Raw genomic sequence first — 15,533 nt, forward strand, 5'->3', positions numbered from 1 at the left:
GTCACGGCCGTCAGTATAGCTACTGTAGCCAGGCTCAGCTAGACGAGTGCCAGAATCGCCGGCAACTCAGTGAAAGAAATGGAATTGAAGGCTTCCGTATAGGCCGTAGCCCATGAGTCGTGCTATCGTGTGACAACGTGTTGTTATTATCCTCTGTTCAGAATGACGTCATCGCAGATGTCATTCGTTCTCCGTGGAAAACTTAAGGACACGGCTCACGAATTGTACACAATTTTTAACGTTTCTCGCTTGTATATCAATGAATGTTGTTATTTCTCATTACCGGAAAGTTTTCTGAACATTTTCAACACGAAGTTTCACTATTTCAACGATCGGTGAAAGAGAAAACACAGTTCGATAATTGGTCCCAATTAATTCTTCTTCTGCCGACTGCCATAAAAATAATATCGAAATGGAAATTCTACGGTGCCAAATTTGACTTAAAATATGCACCAGATTGCATCTAAGGACGTTTCAAAACTAAAAATTTTCCAAAGGGGAGGGGGGCACCCCCTCCCCTTAGACCCCTCCCCCATTTCAGTCACCACTTCCAGATCCGTCGGCAAATCAAATTTGACTTAAAATATGCACCAGATTGCATCTAAGGACGTTTCAAAACTAAAAATTTTCCAAAGGGGAGGGGGACACCCCCTCCCCTTAGACCCCTCCCCCATTTCAGTCACCACTTCCAGATCCGTCGGCAAATCAAATTTGACTTAAAATATGCACCAGATTGCATCTAAGAACGTTTCAAAACTAAAAATTTCCAAAGGGGAGGGGGAAACCCCCTCCCCTTAGACCCCTCCCCCATTTCAGTCACCACTCCCAGATCCGTCGGCAAATCAAATTTGACTTAAAATATGCACCAGATTGCATCAAAGGACGTTTCAAAACTAAAAATTTTCCAAAGGGGAGGGGGACACCCCCTCCCCTTAGACCCCTCCCCATTTCAGTCACCACTTCCAGATCCGTCGGCAAATCAAATTTGACTTACAATATGCACCAGATTGCATCTAAGGACGTTTCAAAACTAAAAATTTTCCAAAGGGGAGGGGGACACCCCCTCCCCTTAGACCCCTCCCCCATTTCAGTCACCACTTCCAGATCCGTCGGCAAATCAAATTTGACTTACAATATGCACCAGATTGCATCTAAGGACGTTTCAAAACTAAAAATTTTCCAAAGGGGAGGGGGAAACCCCCTCCCCTTAGACCCCCCCCCATTTCAGTCACCACTTCCAGATCCGTCGGCAAATCAAATTTGACTTAAAATATGCACCAGATTGCATCTAAGGACGTTTCAAAACTAAAAATTTTCCAAAGGGGAGGGGACATCCCCTCCCCTTAGACCCCTCCCCCATTTCAGTCACCACTTCCAGATCCGTCGGCAAATCAATTCTCCACACCCCCACCCCAACAAAAAAACCTTCGCTACGCCCCTGAATAGGAAGCAAGAAATAATCCACAAATTCCGATATATTTTCGGTCGGTGATCCGTTTCCGCTTATTATCGGGCCCTCCCTTAAAAATACTTTAGGTTCTTGGCGACTACGTTGCGTTAGATAGTGTAAAACCGCCTACACCCCCTTTCATTAATAAGTATATCATAATTATCTCATTGAACATATCTTGTTTATGTTTTTTCTTGGGGTGAATCTGGCGTCATAATTTTCGCACAAAAGAAAAAACGAATCGACGCAATAATAGTGTATCCATTGTACATGCACTGTTGAGCGTTCTTAAATATGTGTCTATCGAGCAAAAATATGTGCACAAAAAAGCGTGTCTGCAACGTTTCTGGTTTTTCACCATTTTGCATCTAAGCACTCAAAATTAACCAAAAATTTCCAAGCGGAGGGGGCCCCTCCCCCTAGACCCCTCCCCCAGGACGCAGATCACTAAAGTGCTACCATCGGGATGTCGGCCCCCCCTTTCTCAAAATCCTGGATCCGCCCCTGGTGTGCGACTACAGATGACGACTCACTTCAAAGTTACATATCTACCGCCGTGTGTGAATATAGGCTGAGTATTAAAAGTAGATTAGAAGTAACTGAGTATACAAAAATTGTCTGCATATTTTCGATATAACCTTTATGTATAGTTTAGTAAGCTAAAACTTCCATAATTTTCCGTGTACGTTATAAAATGGAAAAGTATTTTACATCTGATCCAAATAAACTAACGATTGACTGTTTCGAATTAAATTCACGAAAGCCCTCGTCATAGTCTTTTATGAAGAAAAAAACAACGAAAATCTATTTTCGCTCTTGCAGAATGAAACCTTTACAGCGGTTGACATTAAAGACGACGAATGTGTAGACGTTTATGACGTCACAGCACGTGATCCTCAAGTATTCGTTCAAGTGGAGTCGTTGCAACATCGTGATGTATTCGTAAGTTGATGTCGCGTTGTTATGTATAGACTAGCTTAAAGCCCCCGTTATGCATCCAATCTCGACGGTCTAACCGGCGATCTCTTTTCAGTACCATTGTGTAGTAAGTATTCACAAAAGTTCTGGGCTTATTCGCACAGATCGAGTGAATGAAAAATTCAAACCAAAACAAAGGTTATTGTTATTGTTGCCATATGTTATTGTTTTGGTCGAGGTGAAACATTAATCGGAAGCATGCTTTTATCTTGTATGAATTGTATCTAAAAATATTGATCTTGGAATTGACGATCAACAATGTAGTCTCAGTTTTGTCAGTAGAGTTGCAAAACTCATTATAATTCACAAAGAATATTGTTCTTCATTATTACTACTGCTTTTTAAATTGATTTGCTGCAGGGGTTATCGACGTTAAAATATTGATCTTGGAATTGACCATCAACAATGTAGTCTCAGTTTTGTCAGTAGAGGTGCAAACCTCATAATAATAACAATGAATGTTTTAATCATTAATATTCGTGTTTTTTTTCATTTGATTTTGCTGCAGGGTTTATCGACGTTAAACATTGATCTTGGAATTGACCATCAACAATGTAGTGTCAGCCTTGTGAGTAGAGGTGCAGAACTCATCATGATTCGCAAGGAATGTTTCGTGCGATTTACGACTGCTAAAGTACGTCGGAATCTAATGACTTTGATAAGGGCGTATCCTTCTAAGAGAACTCTACAGAACAATCTACAGGACCATACGAATTGGGTGAGATACAAAGCCGAAACCATGGGAAATATATTGGCTGATAAAGTGTTGGCGAAAGAGTAAATTGGGCTGATTTAATAACAAGTGATGTGCATACCAGCTAAAAGCTCCTCGGTTATTATAATGCGGTGGCGGGGAAGGGTGGGGTGGGTGGGGATGGGGTGGGAAAGAAAGATACTGCGGGCAAGGGTTCAGGGGTGACGTCAACCTCTGTGGGCAACTTTTGTCTAGTGATTGATCACCGAGAATTATTAACTATTGTACTTCTCACAAGGAGCATACATGAAACCTGTTGTTGCCATGGTAATCTAACTGATCATGACCACAATATGTAAATGAGGCTATATCCTGTTCTCACATTCTTCTTCTTAATCCGTTTATCGTTGGGTGGTGCACTTTATACGATGCAATCCCCGGTTGCGGTTGCACGTAGCTGCGGTTAAGTATAATTGCTTCTATAGAGTGATGGAATATGAATTGCAACAGTGAACACAGTTTACTTTGATTTCGTTACCATGGAAGTGTTCTACATTAACAAAGCTTTCCAAATTCGATGTGTCCATTTATGTCGTGCACAGTGAGTTTGAAGGAAGTTACTGAATTCACAGAGTTTAACAGATTTTGAGGGCAACCTGAACGTTTCCATAGCAACCAACAACAGGGTTGATTCGAGGCTTAACTTGACCATTGAACTAATTGTTCTTTGTCATTTTTTCAAGGAGGTAACTTCTTTTAATGTTGAATGTCTGACTATGTATAGTTCTATGAGGCTTGACATGTACCAAGCTGATAGTGCGATTAAAGTTGCAAAAATATTTCTGGATCTCGCCTTTCTCTTGTTCTTGACTCCCAGTAAACCTTTTTAATGGTCGTTTTTTGTAGATTGAAGAGTCTCATGACGCAGGTTTACCGCTTAGAAAAATATTTGACTTTTTTGCACTTTTTTAAGTGCGTGACAGGGCTCGGACGTGCTATTTGGTCAATTTGCATGTGTCATAAGATACGAGGAAACTTAAATTCGATAATTACTCATCCGCTTCTAAGAGACTCTCATGAAAGGAAAGGGGGGGGGGTGGGAATCAATATTTAAGTTATAACCCTTTCTTCCCTTTCTCTTTTATTAAAATCATTCGATGATAACCAAAGACCTAGGAATCAAAATGGTTGATAAAAGCACTTTCCCGTTGACAGTTTTCGTAAGTTGTTATGTTGATGACTTTTGAGTACAATATGAAGATTATGTAATTGCTGTCCCTATAGCAACAGTGAGCAATCCCCATTGGATCATATTTCCACCCGATACACACAGAGAACACGGTTAGTGATATAAATTTTAAAGTTTTTGAAACTGGAACGTGCTATAAATCGGTAACGTGTGCTTACTAGGATTACAGTAAGAACTGAGGATCTGTGTCATTCAATCAAATCCAGTTTTGGGATTTGTTGGGATTACACATATTTTCAGTTCTTACTCTAAACCTAGTAGCACATGCTACCGAATTATCAGATTTGTCAGCACAATCCAGTATTTACTGTGGTACAAAACTTTAAGATTTACAATAGTTACTTTAATCTCTGTGCGAATCGGTTGATATTTCAAATAACGCATTGTTTGCAGAAATGCACGGTTCTATTATGTAATATTTATATAAATAAATAAATATATATATATATATATATATATGTATATGTATATATATATATATATATATGTATATATATATATACATATATATATATATATATATATATATGTATATATATACGTGATAGATCGATTGACTCGTCAGCTTGGCGGTGATGTCTTACAAAATACTGTTAATTTACTACCCGGGTTTTCTATATTTATGTATCGAAAGATCGTTTGAATGTCATTTCAATGAATACTTAACTAAACATGTACATTATAATGGTTATACTTCTTGGTTTTGACATATGGGGTGTATGCATGTAGCGCCGGTAAAGTATCAGTAACAACAGCATGTTAATTTTAAAACCAGATATGCATGTATGTATTTTTGATCATCCTGCACGCAGGAACTCGCGAAGAAGCCTCATTGGCTTATCAAAGCCGCAAGCTGACCGAAGTCAGTCTCTTACATTCATATTTAAGGTCCATGATTATGAATTGTCAATTGTCAACAACTATGTAACTGGATGACATACATTAATCTTGGAGTGACGCGAACTCGGGACCTTGTGACTGAAATGCACCGGCGTTTACCACTGAGCTAACACTCATTGTTACGGTATGTTACGGTTACGGTTTGTTACGGTATGTTACGGTATGTTTCAAAATCAGCATAATCAGATATCACCTCAACATGTTACACCTCAATATCAGACGGTCAAGACTAAAATCAAAGGCATTTGTTAATCGGAGAAACGTTTACTATGGTTTGAGCCCGACATATGTATATAATATAATATAAAATTTCAGAATATATATCAAACATGTCACAATAAATTTATACATCACAGTTTAACATCATCACTGTTTGGATAAGTTGTACTGAAATACCAGTATGTATGTCAGAGAGTCAACATTAGCACATTACACAATTTAAATTATAAAAAACGACAAATAAAAAATGTCCCATTTCACACATTACAAGAGTCGTATTTTGCTAGTGAATTAAAAAACATTCTTCCAATTCTATATAAGAGTGTCCTTAATTTTTTATTTATTTAAAAAGTACCATTATATGTTGAGAAACTAAAAAGAGGTTCCTTAAAGGGTGTTCTTCTCAGGCTATTCGTTGACAAATACACAACAAACGGTATAAGTTTCGTTTACATGAAACGCATTCCAATACTAGAAATTTGCGGTTCAGAAGGTCTATTTCGTCGGAACCGTTTTGATGTGATTTTGCGGTTTGCATCGTCAAATCAAAGTCATATGTCCAACTGCCCTTCGAAGTATTTGACCCCCTCCCTCAGATTGAACCCTCTTCCGCCGCCTCTATCCTGCCCTCCTCTCGTTCGTGTTCGTCCGATACAACTCCAACTCCTGGCCCAAACTTTAATTTTGCAGGAAATCCAATAGGTTGGGAAAAAGCTACTCAAACTTAACAAAATAGAAACAAATTTTCAGTGTTCAATATGAATGGTATATTGCTTTATACTGCGGCAGAGGTGATGTTAAAAAAAAGCCTTTCTTTAAAAAGAGCTTCACTACTCTATGGTTGACCTCGCTGTATATTCCTTTAGGGACCCTGTGGGTGTATGTTGATATATAAAAAAAAATATCACTGGCGCCAACGGGCACGTTTTTCGTCATTGGGCATTTCTGCCACCCCAAATATGGAAAGCCAAATATTCGTCCTCATTATAGTTGACACAACGGATTTGTACTCCGAAGATAAATGTAGGATTTTGATGAATGACAAGGTTATTAGAGAGGCTTCATTACTCCCGGATCTATGGCCATTTTAATTTGGCAATTTCCCTAATTGCCAAGTCCAGAAAAATAGACATGCGCATGGCTAAAGAACCGGTGTGTGTTTTCGTTTTTCTTTTCTTCTTTTGTTTTGAAAATTAATTTTCCTCTTTTGTCCGGTCTTTCAGTTACCTTTCCTTCTTAGTTGTTCTCTTTTTTTTTTACGAATGGGACTGTGGTGGTGTGTGAGGGGGGGGGGAGTGGGGGAGGGGGTATGGGAGGCTACTCTGTGAATAGATTTTCTAGATGTAAACATTCATATAACAAACCTTCTGTAGATATAGGCTTGGAATGAAAAAAAGCAAAATTGGTAAAAAAGGTAAAAAGTCTACATAGCAAAATTACCATATTTTTAGCTTTTGTTCAAGACATGTAACTCTCTGAAGGTCTCGCAAATTCCAAGACAACTTCTATGTGTCAATTTCTATTTATTTCTTCCATGAAGTCGTATCTTGCATGTCATATCATTGATTATAACACCGTGTATAGTGTATTTATTTCCTTTCGGCATTTAAGACCAGAATAGAGTAAATACAAGTCATTTACAAAAGCCATTGCGGGTGTTAATTAAAAAGATGAAAATTCTATTTTATTGATGTACACTGACACGAAGTAATGGGTTACATGAGGTCAACGTATAGAAATGGTAAAACAGTCGTTTCTTTGTCTTCATGCTATGTTTATCGAGTTAAAAATCATATGAGAATAAATGTAGTCAACATATATAAATGGTAAAAAACAGTCGTTTCTTTCTCAGCAAAATGCCATGATTATCGTGATGAAAGTCATATGACAATAAATGTCGATGTACAGATAAAAAAAAAACACTTTACTACAGAGGTTACATTCGATACGCTAAAAAACAACACACTCTAATATGATAATTCAGAAAATAAGCTTCTCAAAAGAGGCAGTTAACGTCATAGAACTAAGTCTGCAATTGATATTTGTTTAATTATGTACGTTATTAGACTATCATATTTTGAAGAGCTGTCATAAGAAATGAAACATTAAAATAAATGAAAGTCATATCATGTATCTATAATTTTAGCTTCCTTTCTCGTTTCTTTCTTTCTTTCTCTCTTTCTGTTGTCAATTTCAGTATGTCACGTATCGCCATTCGCAAATTTCATGGAGATTTAATTCTGAAGTGAACTGAAGATTATACTATAAGAAAGTGTGAACGTATAGGTGTTGACTATCACTGCATTATTTATTTTTGTTATTTTTTATTTTATTTTTATGATGCATTGACATTTGGTATTATGAATATTATCGTGGCCGCGGGTGTACCTTTACCTCTTCCACGAAGTGATGATATCGATTGGTTAACCTCATTCTCGTATTTTACCTTCAGTTGTAATTTCTTTTAAGCATCAGATTCCCCTCTCCACACTATCCCATCACCATACTACTATATCTATTGTGATTGGATGTTGTGTAATTATGCAAATGTTACACTCAACTAATCAAGGGCGTAGGAACTGGGGGCTGGGGGCACCAGCCCCCCCCCCAGTGAAAAATATGGAGGGACGGAAGTATCATTCCGCCCCCCCCCCCCGCTTCGCAAGTCAGAAAACCCCTTTTTCATTTCCAAATGAGAAAAAAAATCTCATTTGGAGCACCAAATTGCATCTAAGGCCAGGTGAAAATGCAAAATTATATACAAAATGGAGTGGGTGGGTTGAAGTGTGCTACATTGCACCAAATTTTGCATCTGAGGCCACCTGGAAATGCAAAAAAAATCCAAAGGGTAGGGGGACACCCCTCCCCCAGGCCGGCCATCAGTCTTCAGCCCCCCACTCAAAAGTACCTTCCTATACGCCACTGCAACTAATCATCGTACAAGTATAGGCTGCTATACATTCGGTCTGTCGTGACGTAGCCTCACTAAGTCAATTTCATATAGGGTTTTATTGCGTGACGACTAGGTTACTTGATTACACGTTAATGGTAAAATGGTAGTGTGGTACACAAGACCCGCACGTATAATGCAACTGCAAAAATCAAAATATATTTTCCTCTGAGACTTAAAAGAGCTTTACAAAAAAAACATTCGTAAACGCTTCTGCTAGTTAACTGTAATTTGTCCCTAGTTTTCACTGATCTTACTGTGGAATTTATGAGCACAAGCCGGTTTGTTATCGTGATACAGGAATATATATATATATATATATGTATATATATATATATATATATATATATATTCCAACTTTCAGCCTCCACCGGGATTCGAACCACGGGCCTTCCGCTCTGTACGCGGACACCCTAACACTAGGCTATGGACGCTGATTGTATGTCCAGAGGTTCGAAACCGGTAAGGAAGGTCGTAATTCCACTTTAGGCGTTTGTCACCTGTATCGAACAATACTTGTTCTGTTTTTGGTGACATATTTTGCCTTACTCTAGAGATCAAACATGATGCTAACCAACTCGAAAATCATTTGTTATTCCTAAAGCCGGATCTCGAAAGAGATACTTCGAACAGACTTTAGGTAAACGAAAAAGGCAAATGAATATATATAAATGAAAATCGTAATGAGCCGGAACATCAAGAACAGCGAAAAAACTTCCAGCCTCCACCGGGATTCGAAACCGGGCCTCCCGCTCTGTACGCGGACACCCTAACAAACTAGGCAATGGACGCTGATTGTATGTCCAGAGGTTCTAAACCGGTAAGGAAGGTCGTAATTCCACTTTAGGCGTATATATATATATATATATATATATATGTTGATACTAGATGAGACTAGTGGAACACTAGTAGTTGTTACTCGGAGTTTCACGCGTTATAGCGATCTTCAGACAACTGATATAAATACTATACTAACTAATATAAATATATATATATATATATATATATATATATATATATATATATATATATATATATATATATTTATATATATATATATATATATATATATATATATATATATATATATATATATATATATATATATATATATATTGGGGGGGAGGGGATTCATAAATGGGTCAGGTGATTTAACATGTATATAGGCTACGTTTATCTGTCTGTATGTGGTACCTCGGCATGGTGTGCATTGCCACCGTGAATTATGACGTCATGGGCCAACTTCTGGCTATGGATAATGAACAAGCCGTAAAGAGAAAATATTGTAACATCGTCATATGCATATTGACTTATGACTGTTTGAAAGAACAGTGTTTGAAGAAATACAAATATGATGTAAAATGTCAAAAGCTATGACGTCAGTGGTCCATGCACTTTAAAGTAGATTGGTCGTAGAATGATCGATGTGCCTCCGGGGTGATGACATCATAGTAGTCACGTGCCCAAAGTTTGGGACGCGATCTTCATATCATCGGATTAACCTCTTTGTTCAGTTGTTATCAGTGTGGCTCTTTAAATCGATATATGATCCGTAAAATTCCAAAAGAAGAAGCAAAAATAAAAATAAAATCCAAAGCGACCGAGTTTCAGGAAAGTCAATTTCAGCATCAATTGCACTTACTATGGTATTGTTAAACATTTGATACTGCGATAGCCTTTGGGAAAGCAACTTTGTATTCCCGCGAAACAACAAAGTACATAGTCTTTAAATCCTGATGCTATAGACATTACCCTTAGGCATGAAGCATTACTAGTGAAACATTCATTATACCAACCACAATTTAATCATTTCCTCTCTATACCAGATACAGTTGAGTGGTATAATATGCCTTACCGTGTATCTCCCCCCCCCCCCCCCCCAAAAAAGAAAGAAAATATGTCTCCTTAGATTTCTGTTTCACTCTTAGTGAGATTATTGTGTGCTGATGAATTAGCCTATAATATATATATGTGTCTGAGTGGAGTTTAATATGAGTATCGAAAACGATGAAGAATAATTTGGCTACTGGGAAAAATGGTTAGATGTTTTGCAAACCATGCTCTCTCTAGAGCATTTGTAAATAATTGCTTGCGGCATGAGGACACCAACGGAAAATTAGTAACAAAAGCACAATTAATTTACCTCTCTTCATTCTTTCATTAAATTGTACGTATACAAAACAGAAGATAGATATTTACAAATGTTTCCACTGATGAAAACCAAGAAAACAAACACATAATATATAATAAAATAAATGAATGAACTGTATCGCATGAAAGTCTCATCTTGAAGCTACATTCGAAAGTAATTACCGCAAATATGTATTTTTTTAATCAAAACTTTTTTTGTTTCATAAAAAGTGAAAATATTGTATGCATTATAGCCGATACATGTCGGAGAAGCTCGTTATCACCTTTGACCCTATATCCTTCGATTTGATTCGTTTTTTTTCTGTCTTTTCCATCTCATGAGATGTGGAATAACTTCCTCTACGTATAGCAACAACTTCATAGTAGTTAGTAATTGCAAGTAGCCTGCGTGTTTAAAATGTTTATGATGATTAAAGGAAAACAATCTTGAGGGATTCTTGATTTATGTCATGATAAATTACCTTAACCGCTCCCCATATAGATTGTCCGCGGATAATGGCCTATATAATTTATTTTTAATTATCAATAAACATCAATGAAAGACTTATTAGAGAATCTATAGTTTTACAAATATTTAAGCAAAAGGAAATATCGAGTCAAGTAAATAGTAGATGATCGCATAATATACGTCATCTTCGTGGAAATCTGTCTCTTGTTATTACGTCACAATCGGGCATTGCGTGCAAAATAACTATAGGTTCATATCATTTCCTGATGTCGACGAAAACAAATTTCTTTACTGTGAATGAACCCTCCAGAATCTCAATCAATCTATTGATTTGAACTTGAATGGTTTAAAGAAAACTTGATTAGTTCGAAAGTTATATATGAATCAACAGGAATATCTAAAGACTCTGCAGGATCTGGAGGATTTGTAAAAAAAAAACAATATACCCCAAAAAAATAAGAGGTGAAATGAGGTACATGACTATGCTTTATATTTCACTTAATTGCATGCTTTCACCTTAGATTAGACAGATTTCCAAGTTTACTTAAGCGGTTATGAAGCCTCCACTAATACACATATGACTGTATTGTGTTTATATTGAAATCGGATGAAAGTTTTTAAAGAAACACACATAGCCTACAAGGACCAACTGTTTTCTTTGTCACATTTTGGTAGCAACACCTGTGGCTTTGTATAACTAACCAATGAGAGTATATTACGCACTTGTTACCAGTACACAGTACATATAGGTATATGTTAAATTAGTAAAGATCAACACCGCCAGAAAAATTCCACTTCACGACCGGTTTCGTCCTTTTGGGTCAAGATGAAGGTAGGAGCCGAAACCCTAACCTTCGTGTAACATACCTAAATCCGTACCACCCTGCCACATGTGTCACAGACCTTAATCCTTTTCCACTCGGCCACAGTGATTATACTGGTGTGTGAATGCGTATTAACGGCTTTGTAAAACTCGATAAGAAACTCAATGCTATGTATATATATATATATATATATATATATATACATATATATATATATATATATATATATATATATATATATATATATATATATAGCATATAGCATAGGATATCTTAAGCCTTTGTCAATTTTAATATTTTATTTTAATTATTTATTTTTAGTCTGTAAATGCTATTTTTAAAATGGCATCCCATATCTTTTTGTAGCACGGTTAACAATAAACAATCTCAATAAATAGTATTGATAGCATACTAACACATCAAATATATTTTAAGTGATATGGCCGGTGTGTATCGGTTTTATAAGCATAACGAGTGGTAGTTGTGGAATGAGAAAGTGCCCCTCTGATGTTGTGCCCACCCCCCTGACTTTTTGGAAGCTTCCTACCCCCTGACAATGGGTCAACCTCTCAGGTGGGATACACACATATACCGTACTCTAGTTGTGCCCCGCATCCTACTTAGAGCATCAGGGGTTACGGCTTTGCACAGTTTCAGCTCAGTGCATATAACTTAGAGAGATCTTCCAAGAAACTTAACAACCGGAAATGAGAGCTGTCAACTCTATATTTTTCCCGTAAAATTAATTTGGCCTGTATTCCGATGTTTGATGTTTCGACAACCATGGAGTGAAAGACATTTCTTATCACCAGTCGTCTGCTTTATCAGCACGGCTTAACCTGATCAGTAATTGCTATTGAAGACAAGAAAAGCCATGTTGGTACTTTGTGGTTCAGTTCAGTTCTCTCGAGGAAAGATAGATTCATAAACCTTCTCCGATTCGACGTGTGAAAATGGAGTCCTTTAAAGTTCATCTTTGTCGAAACTTTGCAAAATTTTCAAGTATTTCACCTAATCAATTGGGGGGGGGGGGGGGCGTGGGGGATATATTGCGAAGGATAGAATTACACATCCTCTTCAACAACATCCTCTCTTCAACACGTATTTAGTTGAGGAGATCATTTCTCTTGCCGAATGTGTTGCTGTGTATAAGCTAAACCATGAAATCTAACTATATAACGACATTTGTTTTATTTGACGATATGGGATCATTGGAAACATAGTACTGTACAATTATTTCTTCGGAGATAATTTCAACTGTTTTTCAACAGCCATTATTTTGCTTAACAGTGCAATATGTGACTTCATCATTATAACTATGAAGAATGCGATGTTTATGAATTTTTCAAGATCGGTTGCATTCAATAATTACGTTCTTACTAACGTTTGGCCTCTGTGAAAAACAAAATGGTTAAATTCCCAGAAATGAATTACTAAACTTCCCAAAAATAAACAAAACGCTTTATATGATGTGAAAAATCTTTATCGCCATCGATTTTATTAAATTATAGGCTTAATTAATAGGTTCCCGTAATTACTGGTAAATTATGCCAAACCAAATTCTACCAGATAGATCGGTTAGTTACTGAGATGGCTTTTATATATATATATATATATACATATATATATATATATATATATATATATATATATATATATATATATATATAAGAATTGAATGTGTAACAAGTGGTATGACAGATATATAGTATATCAATAAAGAATAACACACCAGAAAAATTCCACTTCACGACCGGTTTCGTCCTTTTGGGACTCATCAGACGAAGGTAGGAATCGAACCCCGGATCTTCGTGTCACGAACCTAAGCCCGTACCACTCGACCACAGTGATTCTACTGGTGTGTCAAAGCGCCAGGGGTGCACTCTGTACAATCTTAATACTTGGGTAATACGCCATTAATGACAGTTATTCAAAGCCATAGATATATATATATATATATATATATATATATATATATATATAAATGACAATCGTATATATATATATATATATTCTGGTATGTGTGTGTGTGTGTGTGTGTGTAAAGCGGGAGGCTAGGGTTCTCCGACTCACTACAATTTCAATTACACACATATATATATATATATATATATATATATATATATATATATATATATATATATATATATATGCTGCCAAACTAAGTTTTCGTGGCTGTTGATAAAATGAATTTAAATATCCTGTGATGGCGTTCACGTCACGGACTCAGTGGTTTGTAACCGATTTACCTTATCATTTCCGCGTTTAGATCACGTATAGCTGACTAGTCTATTGTTTTTCATAGTCAGTCACGTGTTTATAACATCTAATCAAAATGAAATCACATATCTGAATCTCGATGGTTAAAATACGAATTACTGTAGGCTAAAATCAATATAAACAAATTCGTTCATAGGCGAGAATCATTCAAGACATCAAAGAAATAAAAAGAAAAAAGAAAAGACGTTACAGAAAAAAAACGAAAATGTTTTACTTCCTATTTGTCAGGTATTTCTGGTAGCAGAAGTTATGTTATACTTGATATGGTGAGATTATGCTTTTAAGCACGTGACATGACGTCAGTTCATCTGTTTGAGCGTCATCGTTTATTTAATTTATTCTTGTCGTCTTTAAATATTAATTTTGTTATCACAAAATTTTCTTCCTGCTGAACACACGCAGCAGTGCTGCCAAACTTGAAATCTCATTTATCCAATGGATTCATAGCTAAGTGCATATGCTATCCATAAAAGACTTCATTTGTTTACGTTTCATTCTTTATAAAGGTGGAGTTTATGAGAGATGATAGCTTATGGAAATCTACAAAACCAACAGTAACGCTGCTAAAGGGGTAACAGTTTCTGGACAGCGCCGTCTATTAGTGTAATCGTTAATCCTGTCCTCCGAGAAATGATAGTCGATTTTTTGAAAGTGAAAGTTAACATTTAGTTCTCCACATATGCATCCGACATAGAGAAAGAGAATACCACACAGCATGTTACCTAAAAGACTTCATGTAGATAGAAATCCATGAATGGGGTGTACGCGGACGAGCTATTAATCTCGCGTACGAGTACTAATTCTCTAGTACGAGTACAAAGTCTCAAGTACGATGCTAAGTCCCGAGTACGAATTCAAAGTCACGAGTACGATTACAAAGTCTCAAGTACGAGTACAAAGTCCCGTGACGAGTACTAAGTCTCGAGTACGAATACAAAGTCCGGAGTACGGAGTCGAATACCAGTACGGGTATAGAGAACTTTGTACACTGTAAAGATTGAATAACTATCTTTGCCTCCAAGTGACATATAAGAATCATCATCATCATCATCATCATCATCATCATCATCATCATCATCATCATCATCATCATCATCATCATCATCATCATCATCATCATCATCATCATCATCATCATCATCATCATCATCATCATCATCATCATCATCATCATCATCATCATCATCATCATCATCATCATCATCATCATCATCATCATCATCATCATCATCATCATCATCATCATCATCATCATCATCATCATCATCATCATCATCATCATCATCATCATCATCATCATCATCATCATCTTCATACTGAACAAACATCCCCTGATCCAGGCATGGTTTATATATATTGTGAAGGTAAATAGGACCTGTCATAAATAGAA

The 15,533-nt window shown here is 36.6% G+C and overlaps 1 protein-coding gene across 4 annotated transcripts in view; it reads left to right on the top strand.

Annotated features, from left to right (window-relative positions):
* The window catches only part of LOC139980009 (uncharacterized), a 55,891-nt gene extending 52,614 nt beyond the window's left edge, over nt 1–3,277 (top strand). For all 4 annotated transcript variants that reach the window (XM_071991350.1, XM_071991351.1, XM_071991352.1 and 1 more), the window contains exons 13-14: nt 2,273–2,392; nt 2,937–3,277. In XM_071991350.1, the coding sequence (XP_071847451.1) occupies nt 2,273–2,392; nt 2,937–3,209 (393 nt within the window). In that variant the 3' untranslated portion in view covers nt 3,210–3,277. The remainder of the gene's footprint in view (nt 1–2,272; nt 2,393–2,936) is intronic.
* Nucleotides 3,278–15,533: the final 12,256 nt, after the last annotated feature.

Source organism: Apostichopus japonicus, chromosome 14, assembly GCF_037975245.1.
Source record: "Apostichopus japonicus isolate 1M-3 chromosome 14, ASM3797524v1, whole genome shotgun sequence".
NCBI classification, from domain to species: Eukaryota; Metazoa; Echinodermata; class Holothuroidea; order Aspidochirotida; family Stichopodidae; genus Apostichopus; species Apostichopus japonicus.